The 14,775-nt window shown below is 41.6% G+C and overlaps 1 protein-coding gene across 2 annotated transcripts in view; it reads right to left on the bottom strand.

Annotated features, from left to right (window-relative positions):
* LOC113578184 (heterogeneous nuclear ribonucleoprotein L-like) overlaps positions 1-11,593 on the bottom strand; it is a 35,583-nt gene extending 23,990 nt beyond the window's left edge. For both annotated transcript variants that reach the window (XM_027011287.2, XM_027011276.2), the window contains exon 1: positions 11,231-11,593. In XM_027011287.2, the coding sequence (XP_026867088.1) occupies positions 11,231-11,443 (213 nt within the window). In that variant the 5' untranslated portion in view covers positions 11,444-11,593. The remainder of the gene's footprint in view (positions 1-11,230) is intronic.
* Positions 11,594-14,775: the final 3,182 nt, after the last annotated feature.

The following is a 14,775-nucleotide window of genomic DNA, read 5'->3' on the forward strand; positions in this document are numbered from 1 at the left end:
TCACAAATTATGTTGTAAATGAACTTGCAACCCCTACTACAATTAATTCCACAACTTCGTGAGTGAGAACATTGGTATACTGGCTGTGTTATGTATGATCCTTCAAACTCCATAGAGCCTTGATGAATGATTAGTGCAAGTGGAAACAGCCAGCATCCAATAGGTCTATCAAGAAGGAACTCGGTTTAACAAGTGTCTCCTATTATCATCTTCTTGCTCTCTCGTTCTCTCGCTCGCTCTCTCTCTCTCTCGCGCGCTCTCGCTCGCTCTCAGCATCCCCCATCTAAACTGACAAGTGGGATCCAGCTGCACCTAAAGCTTACAGCTATGATCAACAAGCATGGAGGTGATTTTCAGACTCAGTTCACAGGCATTGTGCTAGTGCACTGTCCTCGTGCACACACACACACACACACACACACACACACACACAGGCATGCAGCGTGAGGGAGAGCGAGTGAGCGAGTGATAGAGAGAGAGGTTATTATAAATTGGATTCTCTGGCCTACTTTTATAATTACACATTGATATTCAGGCTAGAGTTTTTCTTGCTTTGATGATCTTCACAAACTCTCCCACTGCCATTTTTCCGCTCTTGCATATTCCCCCTTTTTTCTTCGCTCTCCAGTTCCCCTCAGCCTCATTTGTGCTCTTGCCAAGTAGTTTCTTTTCAACGTATACTCAGAGCTTGTTTTCTCTTCAAAGGCAAGCTTAATTTCAGTGACACTCGGGCTCTGTTTGAAATAAGATGGTGATAGTGCGTGACGATAAATCAACTTTAAACACCCGAGGAGAATAACGCACTCTGGCTCTGTAAACACGCAGGCATCAAGAGACACTGGCATTCGTTTCCAGTCACCAACCAATTGTTTTCACTCAGAAACTATTAAACCTTGGGTCGAGGTCCCGTCACAGTGACGTCTACAAAGCATCCCTCATTCTGCATTTTTAGCAGAAAGAAATCTGCTATTCAGTGACTGTTTTTGAAAAATTCTGATTAGGAAATGCTGCTACACTGAACTGTTAAACTGAAAAACTAACAAATTATTTTCTATTCATGCCATCATGTGCTACGCTGGTAAATCGACAGGAACTGCTAAACATCTGAGAAAATATATAACATATAATTGTATATTCTTTTAATTCAGAAATCAGTTCATTCTGTGATCCCCCCCTGAAATGCTTAATCTTTTAGAATTTTAAAATATTATACTGGCCTGACATATATAAATTAATATAAAATTATACATGTTTATTATTAATACAATTTTTACTATACCAAATATTTTGTGTTTGTATTTGATTTTTTATCATTTATAATTTGACCCTTGAAATTTGGAGCCGGGAGCATTTGAGGACGTCCACATAAGAAGGAAGTCAATGGAAAGCCCTCTGTGCTGGATTAGAAGCATGCTAATACAATAAAGACTACGCCTCATCGGTCTTCCTCTCTTCAAGCCTTACTGCGTACAGCACACGCACATCAGACTGCAAATAACAGTGTACTGACTCTGGTCTGTGCTGCTCTGAACCCTCCCCCACCGTGCGTGCCTTGCAAATTTTTCCTAGTCTAATAAACCATCATCTACCTCATTATCTACTTCACCAAGGCTTTCCCTGAAAAAGAGGTATGTAAGGATAACGAAAATGCCAAACTGCCTCCCGCATTTAAGTGGTCTTGTACAAGAACATGAAGCACCGTCACTAGTTCCTGGGGCCAAGTCCAGAAAATAAAACTCAACACTATTCCAACACTGCGCTGAAGATGTTGAACTTGGCATCGGCGCTGTAGGGTTTTTGGCAGTCACAGAATGAACTTAGTCCAGTAATTCGCTGGGAAATTCCAGCCAAAAGGCAAATATTCTGTTCCCACAGGCACCATATTATTTGCACTTTTGGACAAAAGGAGAAAAACAAAAAAAAGTATTGATATGTGTTTCTAACCAGCACACACACACTTAAAACCAGATGAACATGAGGTCAATTAAATAAGAACAAAATTTCAATATAAGACCCTTTTATTTGTGATTAGAGATGGCAAGAAACCAAGTTTCTGTACCGATCCAATAGCGATATCTTGCATTTGAATGTCAGCCGATATTTTTCATTAAAACCTAAGACTGTTGGGGAACTTTTTTGTGTGAGATGTATTATATACGTTACATTTTTACAATACTAAAACATTTAATTTTACAATACTAAAACATTCAATTTTTTCCTCGCATTTCTAGAGTGCATCTCTTAATGAGATTATATTTATTGCCTTGGTCATTGCTTGCTTGGTTCTCTGTATTGTACACACTCACACACACACACACACACACACACACCCACTCTCTCTCTCTCTCTCTCTCTCTCTCTCTCTCAGTACGGACGCCTCATGTGCTGACTCTTGAAACTTACACTATACTTTGTACTACCTGAACTACAAGTCTCTTCACTCGACCTCTGCCTAAAACCAGTAGAAATGTAATCTAATAATGATTACATGATGGCTATTCTTTCTAGCCAGAAAAAAAATCATCGAATCGACAGTTATATTATAAAGTTATATCCAGAGATTCCTATTCAAATTTTCCAGTCCACCTCAAACTCAACAGGCTAATGATAACCTCAGCAGCTCGTCTCCTTCTCGGTTTGAATGTACTAAAGCTTTGGAGTCATTTTAACTTCATGAATTCAGAGAAGGAGTGTATTTTACTTGTTCGGTTGCTCTCTTTCTTCTCGTCTCTTGCTCGGTTCCTGTCAGGTCGCTGCTATTCTTTCTCCATCACTGAACTTGTGTTACATCACGGCCAAACTGAAAGCAATGTGGTCTGTGTTTTTTCCCCAACATCGGATTACTAAACAAATCTCTGTTGGTCACGGATCCATGATGGTGAGCCATTTTGTCTCATTTAAATACTCCCACTAGAAGGCAGATAACCTGTTCCTCCACACTGAATTATCAAAATGATTGCAATGCAAGTCACCATGTGTGTGCGAGCGCATGAATATTTGCAGTTAAACATAACCATTTTAATTGTTAATGTAAAGAAAACAGTTCAACTCTACAGCTGCATATAAACTATCATCAGATTAACCCAGATGTTACGTGACCTGCTCAAACTAACATGGCTGTCATCACGTGACCTACGGTACACTACCGCAAAGCACCGCTGCGCTACACTCAGGATGGTATCAGACTGGTTTCCTTAAATGTTTTTCTCCCAATATCCGATCCACCATTCTTTGCTGATATCGGCCCAATTCCGATATGTAGCATCATATCAGCGCCATCTGTATTTGTGAGGCAAAGTCATAATTATCTACAGAAACAGAAAATTCCCAAGAGAACCTAAATGGCCGCCAGATGTCCGTGTGGTGGAATATTCATGCTCAGGCCATTATGTATTAAGTGTCAGATTTCAATTACACAAATGCATAAACAGCCTAATCAGGCTTAAGGGAGAGAAACCAACCTCTCTTCATCAGTGCCTGTTCCTGGGTCTTATGACACCCAAGGCATAATGACTGGTTAAAAATAGGGCATAATCACTGGAATCACAAGGAAACACGCTCATTGTGAGTGAGGCTAAAAATAACCATATGGCTAGCTCTTCTTTTTTCTGCAGGAATAAAATGGCTGCAGCATTGGAATTGTAATCCAATCAAATTCCAAAAGGTCCTCAATTTGATTACAAAAACTACTAAAATTAATTATGGAGCGTGACACATTGTGAGCAGCTCTCCGCTGGCCCAGACAAACAGGGAATTGAGATGCGATTCAGGTGGGTAGGGGGTTTGTGGCTTCCATCCATCATGCCTGTGTCAGGGATGCTGCACCAGAGCTTGTGCAAAAGCAGCAACATGGCAGCAGAGCACTGCACCCATAACACATGGCAGTCAGCAGAAGCAGCACACACTGCCTCACTTTCTTCTGCAGCACACCAGCTCTGAATTGGCCCACCGTCATCTAGTTTAAAGCTTAATAGCACGTGTGCTCATCTACGCCAACAAGACCAACTACACCCTCTACGCTTACTGCTGCCGACTCTTACTGTTCAGTGAGTTCCATGTGAGCATGTTTAACACTGACTATACAAGTCTACCGCAGGCGCAATCAGAGTGTCATGGGCCATACACGCGTGCAAACCCCCGACCGGTCTGTAATTTTTTTAAACTGCAGATTATAACACAGGATGAGGGAGAATGAGGTGAGCTGAGCAGAGGTGGAGCCATAGAAGATGAAGAAGGAAAACAATCGAACAATCGTGATATTTTTATAACGCAAAGAAGAAAAGCGTTCATAAAATATTTTAAAACAGGTTTGAGAGAGCTGTATTTTTGACCTGTTGAATTGTGACTTTTTCTTACCATGCAAGCTGTATTGTAAACTCTGTATGTAGCTATCAAGTCAGCTTTTATTTATTGATTTTGTAGATGGACTTTTGCACAGCCATGGAGAGATATTGGCAATTGTTTTTGCTCTCATACAGATAAAAAGCAGTCAGTCAATGTGCCATTTAAAAAGAAATGAAAATATATTGATAAACATGCAAAAAATGTCTGTGAAATTTTGTGTGCAGGAATTGAGCTATTAAAATTAGATTTTAAAAAAAATACTGAGTAAGTACAAAGCGCTTTACCTAAGAGAAACAATGGCTCAGACTGCCAATTTTACCAATCAACCCTGACCAAGTTTGCGCGTTTATTATTAAAACCACATATTTATTTTATTATAGTTCCGAGCAAGTTATAAATAAAAAAAAATACAATATATACAAAATGCATACAACATCTGATTTTAAATATTACTAAATATCTTAAAACTGTGTGACTAAAAGTGTCAATCAAAACAGTCATGTATTTGTGAATGGCCAACACGGCTCTACTTCATGCCCGAGGACCTGCCCACGTATCCAGCACACTCTGTGCCTTAGGAACACAAAAGTACTTTCTGAGATGACTTTTTAAAAAGCATATTTTGAAATCAGAGCCTTTGATTCTTTTTAAATACATTTTAAAAATTAAGGGACCACTGAAAAATTCAGTTTCTCTAATTTTACAATTTCAGGTATGTGCTTGAGTAAAATGAACATAATTATTCCATATACTACATTTATCTCAATTTCCAAATCAAAATATTGCCATTTAGAAAATAACAAAAAGATGCAGCGTTTTCATGACTCAATTAATGCAAAGAACACAAGTTCACATTCATATGTAAACACCACAATACAAATGTTTTAAGAGTTCAGAAGTCAACATTTAACTCAGATTTTCAATCACAGCTTTCATGCATCTTGGCATGCTCTCCACTGGTCTTTCATTGCTCGTTAAATAAGATTTGGTTTAGGTGATCACCTCATCAGTACCTCATTAAATAGAATGAGGTGAGCCTGTATTGGAAAGCAAAATACTCTGGAACTGAATAGCTGCTATACATGCAGAGACAGAATTCTGGAGTGGCCTTAATATTCCAGAGCTGTGTATATGCCAGTATTTAAAATGTAACAATTGGCTTCCAAAGCCAATTTTATAATTTAATGGGAACGCATGCTTCAGACCTTGTTTACATGCATGAAAGAAAGTAGACAGGGGAAAAGGAATAATAATTTTAAGTCAGTCACTAATTCCAAAGCACAATGATATAAATGGCTGACACAGGAAAGCTGTGGAATGTTAAGCAATGCTTCCATCAGGATGTTAGGAAGCGTTTGAGCTTCGGTAGCTGTCACTGACAATGGCAGCAAAGGGCAAGCAGGAGCTGCCGCACCTTATGAATTTCTTCAGAGAGGCGTCTGGGCTCTTATGACTCCGCAGTGAAGGCCGCCATCGAGATCAGAGCGCACAGTGCTTATCGTGTCCCTGTGTGTTCAGCAAGCATTACACTTTTATTATTAGGCACCTGGGGCCACTGCACTAAAGGACGATCTGGTCCGACCAGGCCGCCACATGACCTCATGCACCTTACCCAAAATAGCCTGCTATGCTACTTTATTATTCAAAACCACCGACATGCACTCATATATGCACACACATAGCACAACAGGGGTTATATTTCCAGTACATCAAGAAAGGTATGAAAAACGGGTTTAAAAGGAACCATAAGGGCCACAAGCCGAAAAAATGAGAATTTGTATGAATTGATGGGTGTTGGACTGGTGCTTCCCAGCAGACCTTGTGCTAGAGGAAGCGCATGGTGCTCACAACACTAAGGTCATGGCTTCAACTCCCAGGGAGTAAATCCACTGTCAAACTGATCTATATGTGTGCAAGTTGCAGTGGATAAGAGTGTTGTTTACTAAACATTTACTAAAATGACAACACTGACAGAGTAAAAGGTTTCAGATTTAACAGTGAATGTTCAGACGTGTCCTCTCTGCAATCTACATTTAGCATTGACATTGCAACGGCCACATGCACATGTCTCCAACATGCACTGTCACGAAGACATGACAGATGCAGGGTACACAGACTTCCAAACAAGTTCATGCAAATTTCCCTGCTTATTCCACTTAGCTCTGCTACACCTTGTCTGCTTCACACACTGGGTGGACATGGACACAGTGGTGCAGTCACTGCATGCCGAGGGCTGCCATGCTCCACTAGCCATGCGGAGAAAGGGCTTTCATAAATGAAGACCAAAACTGGGGCAGTTTGTGGAATTTCTCCGAAGATCATACGCTAGGCTGTTTGAGAACAGGTTTTAAAGGGACCTTAATTCCAGACGTGGTAAAATCCACAATAACATTTCGAGCATTCACCAAATTAAAACATCTCCGTAGCACGTGTTACAGCACTGTACTATCTGTGATCAGGCCATGTATTTTAAGGCCGTATCTTCAATCTAAGTTTAGGAAATCATGATAGAATACCTTCAAGTTGTTCAAACAAAAAAAAAAGAAATGGTTGTGATACATGCTCTGCTGTTTCCTGCAGGAAACTTGCAGGTTATATGCAGAACTGCTCTTTACCTGTGATCCATAACACCAGAACTGCTTTGAGCTGGTACAGATCGTGAGCAGCAGATTCCGTTACACTCACTTCTAGTGTTGTCTATCTGCCACAGTTGCTGTGAACTAGCTGATCTTAAACTTTACATCAGTGCATTGTTTTAGGTTGAACAAGTGATTTTGAAAGCCTTCACAATAGTATCTTGTCCTTTTATTTACAAAAACCTTGCTCAGGGGAGGCTGAAATGTAACAGAAACTAACCAGATTTCACTTTTTGAAAATGATGTCTATACTTTGAAATTTTCAAAATTTTCAATATTTTTTTCTTTAGTAAACATACTAAGAGTTAATATATACAGGCTACCCAAAAAAATTTCTAGGTAGCCCAGTACCTAGTTGTTCAACTATTAGACTTTGATATGTAGCCATGTAACATCATATTTCATACAGTTTCATCACTCAGTTTTAAAAAGCTAAAGCACTGGCTATGTACCTTCAGGAAATGGGAGGGTACTCAACAAATTAGGCTACTTACTGGTTACTAGTTACTCTATTTGATTTCCTTATAAGATTTGTCATATCGTTTAAAAGTGGTCAATCAATCCAACAGCATGTGTCAATGACAAAACACAAACCCCTACAAACCCCGCCACTACACACACACACACACACAGACAAACACACACACACACACCTCCCACCCACCTTGACCAGAAACTACATTAAAATTATGATTATTCAATGTGTTATAGTACATATTTATTAATAAGCAAACATATAAATAAACTGTAAAATAGAGAACTTTATCATTGTTGCAATTTCCCACAGGATAAATTAAATTGTGTCTATTTATCTATAGGCCTATATATTGCGTTTCCTTCTGTGTCCTAATATGCGTTTTCCAGGAAGTGGAAGCCAGTCTAGAAATGGGTAAAACAGAGGCAAATCTATTCTAGCCTTTCCTCAGGGGAGACAAAACCCAGAGTATTGGTGGCATGCTGGTAACAGACATAAGATGTCCTATGGATAATGTTCATGCCCTTGCACATGTCCCAAGTGTGTCAGTAAAGAATGGGTTAGCAAGTCATATGGGGACTACACGTTCCGGCACTGGTATGGTGGTATGGATCAAGTACAAACGGAGAGTAAATTAGTTTGCATAATCAAAAGATATTGTAACTTATTTTTGCATAAAAAAGAAAGTACTTGGAGTTTAAGTGGACCCAGTTTACACCTCTGCAGCTCATCTGATAGAGCCGGCACCACGTGGCACTTGTAACACCAAGGTATGTAGTATGTACCCAGGGGGTACAGGTTCTGTCACCTGATAAACACGCACGCTACACTGGAAAAGATGGCGTACCTAATGCTGGAAATGTAAATAAGGCTTCTCTGTCTGCTGTCAGCATGGAAGAACTGAGAATTGTAACGTACAAAAACTTTCTCAAAAAAAGTATTTTGCATTATTTTACAAAGTATTTTAAATACCATTTTACTGCGAGTTATACTGTGTATGACTATGTATGTGACAAATAAACCAAACTTGAAACTTGAAATACAGTACGTATTAATAAATAAAGCCACATAAAAACAGCAGCTAGAGAACTTCTATTCACGCACACAAAAGTATAGAACATCACTTTAAATTCTCGAACATCACTGCTGCTATGAGTTATGTTTTTTCATTTCTTGCCTCCTGCATTCTGAGCTGTGTCTGTAAACACCGGGACTAGACCATAGCAAACACCCCTCCCTGAGCACTTTACAGAAATCTTCACACTCTGAAATCCTTGTTTGTGGCTATAACAACATAACAGACAACCTTGTGGTTGCTACTTGAAAATCAACATGTGCCTTTTTATGCTACACACTCCTCAATGGAAGTTGAAGTACAGACATCACAGCCTTCTGATTTAATATAAACCCTTGCCTTATTCTGTGTCCATAAACTGATGTGCTGTTGTCTATCTACAATCGAATCTCTTTGCAGACATGCTCACTCAGCTTATCACACATACATACGAACGCAAGCACAAATGCATGCATATAGACAAAACCAAGTCACAACTGAGGTGCAAAGAACTTCCATTTACAGAAGACAGCCTGAGCAGGAAGTAATTGTGACCTACAGTATTTTCAATATTATTGTGAACAAAAGATGAATTTTGTAGTGCTGCCAATCTTATGCCATTTTACAGTGAATCTGGAAACATTAGCTCAGTCTCTGCTTGTTGGTTTTGCTACAAGATTTTATACCCTTTTGAATTTTCATCAACCTACTTCAAAAGACCCAAGTTTACAGTACACAAGAGAACACAAAACTGTCACACCTGCGGTATCTGAGACTGTGGAACATACACATGAATGGAAACCGATCATCAATGCTTACTTAAGAATCCCGTTAAAAACAGAAGGCAAGTGCTGACCAGTGATCAACCAGTATGACAGACAAAATTATTCTGCATTTGTGTACATTTACATGTGCAATGTAAAAATGTATTCACTTAAACTTGGTGACGGATCTGTCGTACTTTTAAGCTGAAATTAGAACTGGGCGTTCTCCCACCAGACTCATGATGAGCTCTTCAGAGGCACACACCAGCAGTGTTGCTCAGCCCTCGTGCAGCACCTTCCACACGTGCATCTAATGCACACACACTAGATTCAAATCAATAGGTAATTTCTTAGCTGGGACCAGGCCTCGTCACTCTCATTTCCTCTGGTGCAGGTGTAGCCTCATTGCAAGGCCCTGGCCGTAAGCATTGTAGGTGGGACAGCATTCGTTTCTCATCCACGCCTGTCTACATCCATCCTCATCATGGCTCCACATGGCCATCATGGCCTCGTAGGACCCAGCAGCCCGCTATGGAGAGAGCGAGAGAGGGAGGGGCAGAAGCATCGCTCTTGGCTTATCTCACCCCACCCTCATTTGCATTCACACAAAAAGTGGGAAGATTAAGCATGCAATGTGAATGTCAGACCCATATTGCATACCCACCCACTCCCCCGCCCGGGTAGTGCAGAGAATATGTTTTACATCCAAAGGCTGATAACAGCAGACAGGCACACACCTGCCCTGCTTTGATCTCATCATCATCCACCCAGACCTGACCTGGACAAAGCGCTGTTGCTGTCACACCTAACGCAGCGATGCATGTCATTCTCCAGGAGGTCACAGAGACTACGGCGTGGCCACATGGACAGGCCCATCGCTACAGTAACGACCAGCATCCGTTCCCCATGCCAATACAAGGGACATAAACGATCAATTATAAAGAGCACTCCTGACACACGGAGAGACTGGAGTGGACAGAGAGTAAAAATGTGTGCTTGTGTGCATGCGTGTGTGTGTGTGTGTGTGTGTGTGTGTGCGTGTGTGTGTGATGTGTGACAGTTTCTCACACACAAAGTGTGTTGTTCTTATGTGGTCAGCTACAGCTTTTTTAGAAGAGACAGTCAGCTGCACAGAAGATCATTTTCTTATAGAAGTGACAACTGCTTTCTAGGCTTGCCTGTGTAGAAACTGCGTAAGAGTAAATCATGCTCGTGGTAGACTTAATACGAGTAAGTCTCAAATGAACAAATCCTATATTTGGAGCCCAGATGCACAAACCCCTTACGCCTTTCTTTCTTTTTTTTAAACCAATTTCCAAAAGCGTGGAAAATAACTTGCATGACCCGGCATGTCAAATATTTTCTAATTTATCTGAGGTCGACAGACAGTTGCAGACAATGTGAAACCTGATTAGGTGTAACGGAGTTGAAGTGCATGCGTCTGGTTTCCTAACGCAAGGAGCTGTATCAACCATAAATATCTCGTCTGGTTGACTCCTTTTTGTTGTGCGTGCACGGCGAAAAATATAACGTCAACTAAGTGTTCTTTTAATTTAAAACTGCGAAAGTAGCTGTCGGTAAGGTTAAAATCTAAGTGAATCGTGTTCTGACGTCCCTGGACGCGGTCAGCACAGGGCTAAAAGTGTCCGCCGTCCACCGCAGTGCTGAGGGTCGTCCGAACTTCACCGTTCATGGATGGTCCGGACGTCGCGGTTCTGCTCGGATACGATTGTTATTCGTCTCATTATCATTTCATATAATTTCGTCTCATCTCATGTCATTTCACCGGCTAACGCTACAAGCTAATTTGTGAGCAAGGAGGTCAAATATTCTAGCAGTGAATATTCGCATCGAACTGCAAATATTTGTGTGTATATATATTTTTTTTTTATTATTATTATTTTTTTTTCATGTAGAATATTTCGACTTGGGTTTATAAAGCCTAAGGAGCGCTCACCTTTCTCCCAGATCCGTATTTTGATGCGCTCCACCGAGGTCTTTTCTGCTCACCGGGCCCTGTGTCATCCTCCTCGTCTCCTAGCAGCCCCGCCGATGCTGAGTCTGAATCCTCCCCTTCCTCCAGCTCCTCTCCCTCCTCAACCTCGGACGTCTTTAGCCGCTTGGGCGCTCTCTCGTATTCCCCCTCCGCGTATTCCTCGATAAGGGACATTGTCAGCGGGGCGGGTGGCGACGAACAGTCGGTACGCGAGTAAATATGCGAATTGTTACGGGCTTAAAGGCGGAGAGCGGGTCCGTTCCGCAGCATGTGCCTGGCTGGTGAGCCTTCTCACAGCTGTGCGCGTCTGCGGAGCCGAGCCGCATCCAGCGACTCACGCCCTCTTGTGTGAGCTCACACCTTCGCCCTTTGTTCGCGACGCCGCCTTGACGGCCTGGGCGCACATCGCGGAGCTCTTTCATTGGACGGCCGCTTGTCCGTCCTTCCTGTGCGATTGCTGATTGGCTACGAAAACCATTCGTAAATATTAAAAGATGGTGCGGCAGTCCCTCGGTATTTTAATTTTTAACTCGGCGATGGGTTAGAAATATGTTAATATTATCAGGAATATACCGTAGCTAGCTAGATGTAAAATGCGAATTTGCTTTACAGTTGGAGAATGCGAGTAGGTAGTAGGCTAGTATAAATAAAGGTTACATTAAAAAGAGATTAAAAAACCTCCGACCGATTATTTTCCAATTCTTATGCCAAACGTCATCGTAGTATTACTATTAGGCTTCGTAGAGCCGAGTGATTGGCGACGAGCCGAGGCTTTTAGTCTCTTGCCAGATCTTCTTCAATGTTACATTATCTACATGGGTATAAGAAGAGACAAATGATCCTATTTAAATAAGGGAGGAAAACCACACGTGTGAGAAAGCTTGCCATGAATGAAACCCAGTAGGTTTTTAATCATCTTACTAAATAGGTTATTGCTGCATAGGCTAATGCTGTAAAAGTAGCAGTTAACATATATTTCATTTATTTCACTTTGTCTTTCTCCCAGATATTTTATAGACAACCCGTCATCATATGATTAAACAAAAATTCGCTGTAGGTTACCAATATATAGTTACATTTAAATGGCAGCTCTTAATGTTCGTGTATTATATTTTTGCCTGGGCTTGGTTTCTGAAAGTCCCACATTTAGTTGTATAGCTATCGCCTGGCAACTGTTGTGCTTTAATATTCTCTCTGCTACATATGCAGTGTCACAAAACATTTGGGAAACACATTCATGAAATCCATGAGGATGCTCTCTGTTGTTGCAGTCTACATCACTTGCAACCAAAACCTTTTTTTTTCAGCAGTGACCGGTAAGGACTTGGGGTCTGGGTCTGCAAGCGCAGGTAGTGTACGCAACACACTTCACAAGGGTATTGAAGGCTGATGAGCGTCTCCTTGTTCAGCCTAGATCTTTCTCACAGTGAAGCATTTCTCTCCCCTGGACAGCTACTCAAGAAGCTGTTTTGTGTTGTAAGTGAGTGCGCGAAATGTTCGCATCATGCCAGAACGACGATGAGCTGATGAGCGTCCCTTTGGCTGCTGCTGACAGCACGCAAACGTGACCTCCATTAGAAACACGCGGTACAAGCGCCGGCGACACACCGACGGTAGTACCCCAGCAATTACCGCACGGATCCGAAATGCTGCACCTCGTCTTCTTCCTCTCACAAAGTAAATGTGCGCCAAAGAAATCCCAGTGAATGGATGGGAAATGGTGACACGTCTCATCGCCTTCGCGAGCCGTGTAATCGCGAGGCATTTTGGGATAATTCGTCCGATTTGTTCGTGCCATCCCGTCTTTTGTTTGCAGGTAAAGACCTTTGGTGAACTGGCATAAAAACGGGCTTTTCACAGCCAGCTGTTGCTACTGTCGCTGGAAAATGTTTATGCAAAATACTTGTTATCCACCCGACCCACGGACGCGGCGCAGCTTAGGGGAAGCCAAGGATGCGCCAAGGTAGAGTGAACAGAGAAGCGCCACTGACAGCCGGCTCTCCCATCCTCAGCGTGTGTGCTGAAACACGGGGAATTCTGAAAAACTGTCGTCACATGCTTATGGGATGTTTTCACTGTAATCTTACTAAACAGCATGCCAAAGCAACTCGGAGTACTTCATGAGGGAAATCGACCTTGAAACAACCAAGCAGTTCATAGCCAAAATCAATGGATGCCTTCCAGTGTTTGTTCAGCGATCGCGCAGACCAGCTGTGGAGATTTGTTTGCTACAGATGAAGCACACCATTTTACTGAACAGGCAGTTGAAAGGAACATGGTGAACACTGAGCTCTTGGCTGAAACACATAGTGGCAGGTATCTGTAAAGGCCCAGGCTGGTGCGTCCAGTGGGTCACATACCTGGAATGCACTGAGACCAACATCTTCAGCGTTTTATCCATGAGAAAACATTTGCTTTGCACTGGGGTTGGAATAATTGAATAGCGTACAGGCACTTCAGTAGAGGAACGTGTATTACAGGAGCATTTTATAAGTACACAATTATATATTCTAGTGCATGTGTCATGCACAAGTTATCAGCCATCCTTTAGCCCATTCACTATTGTTTCTGACCACATCGTTACTGCGGACCAGACGTTATTTGGACCAGCATTCTGTAGTGGAGAGATTTCGCTCTTCAGTAATTTAGGTTTGGAACAAGTGAAAAATCCAAGTATTTAAAAAATCGAGAATAAACATTATTCCAAAGAATCCATTCTCTGTGACAAGGAGCAGTTCATTCTCAATTTCTTGCTTACAGCTCAGCGTACTCCCAGTATCCACATGGCCAATCGTACTCACACACGTGTAGCGCAGTTCGGCTTTCCCTCTCGAGTCACATGGCAAAACATAATAGAAACAGATTATTAAATTGTATAAGTATGTAATATTAAAGTGGACAAATGTGTTTTTTGATTATTATTCCACAATTGTAAGTGCAGCATTGACACTGTCATGGTAGTAGCATAGTTGTGAGCACTGAGCTGGTACTGGTATTAGCAGTGTAATCATGCTGTTACATATGAGTCATTACCAGACTAAGAATGACCTGCCAGGCAAATGTATCCAAAGCCCTTGGGACATAATATGGTCGTACCTTTTTATTCGCATGCTTTTTTCTTGTAGCAGAAGCTGGTGAGGTTTGAGGGTGTGGTGCAGTAGTATTTATTGCCCATTCTCAGAATGACAGCAGTGATCTCAACCCAGAAGAGTACAGTTTTAGGAATGACAAAAACACTATTTCCTCTTTCAGTTAACAGGGTTGCACTGTTGTTGTTTTTCCATCTTATGTACAATAACTGTCTGATTGGTTCTCCATTACTTACTTGTCTGTCTGGACCTCGCGGTCCCACAGGATCTTAGGTTAGCTGTTTTCCTCCACTCTTCGTGGCTTCTCCCATTTGGACCTGGAGCTTTGCCTGTCTTCCTTTATTTGATCCCTGCCACTTGGTTGTGTCTCTCGGTATATGTTTTCCTAGCCATAATCTTGAATCCTGCTACTAGGTG

Source organism: Electrophorus electricus, chromosome 1, assembly GCF_013358815.1.
Source record: "Electrophorus electricus isolate fEleEle1 chromosome 1, fEleEle1.pri, whole genome shotgun sequence".
NCBI lineage: Eukaryota > Metazoa > Chordata > Actinopteri > Gymnotiformes > Gymnotidae > Electrophorus > Electrophorus electricus.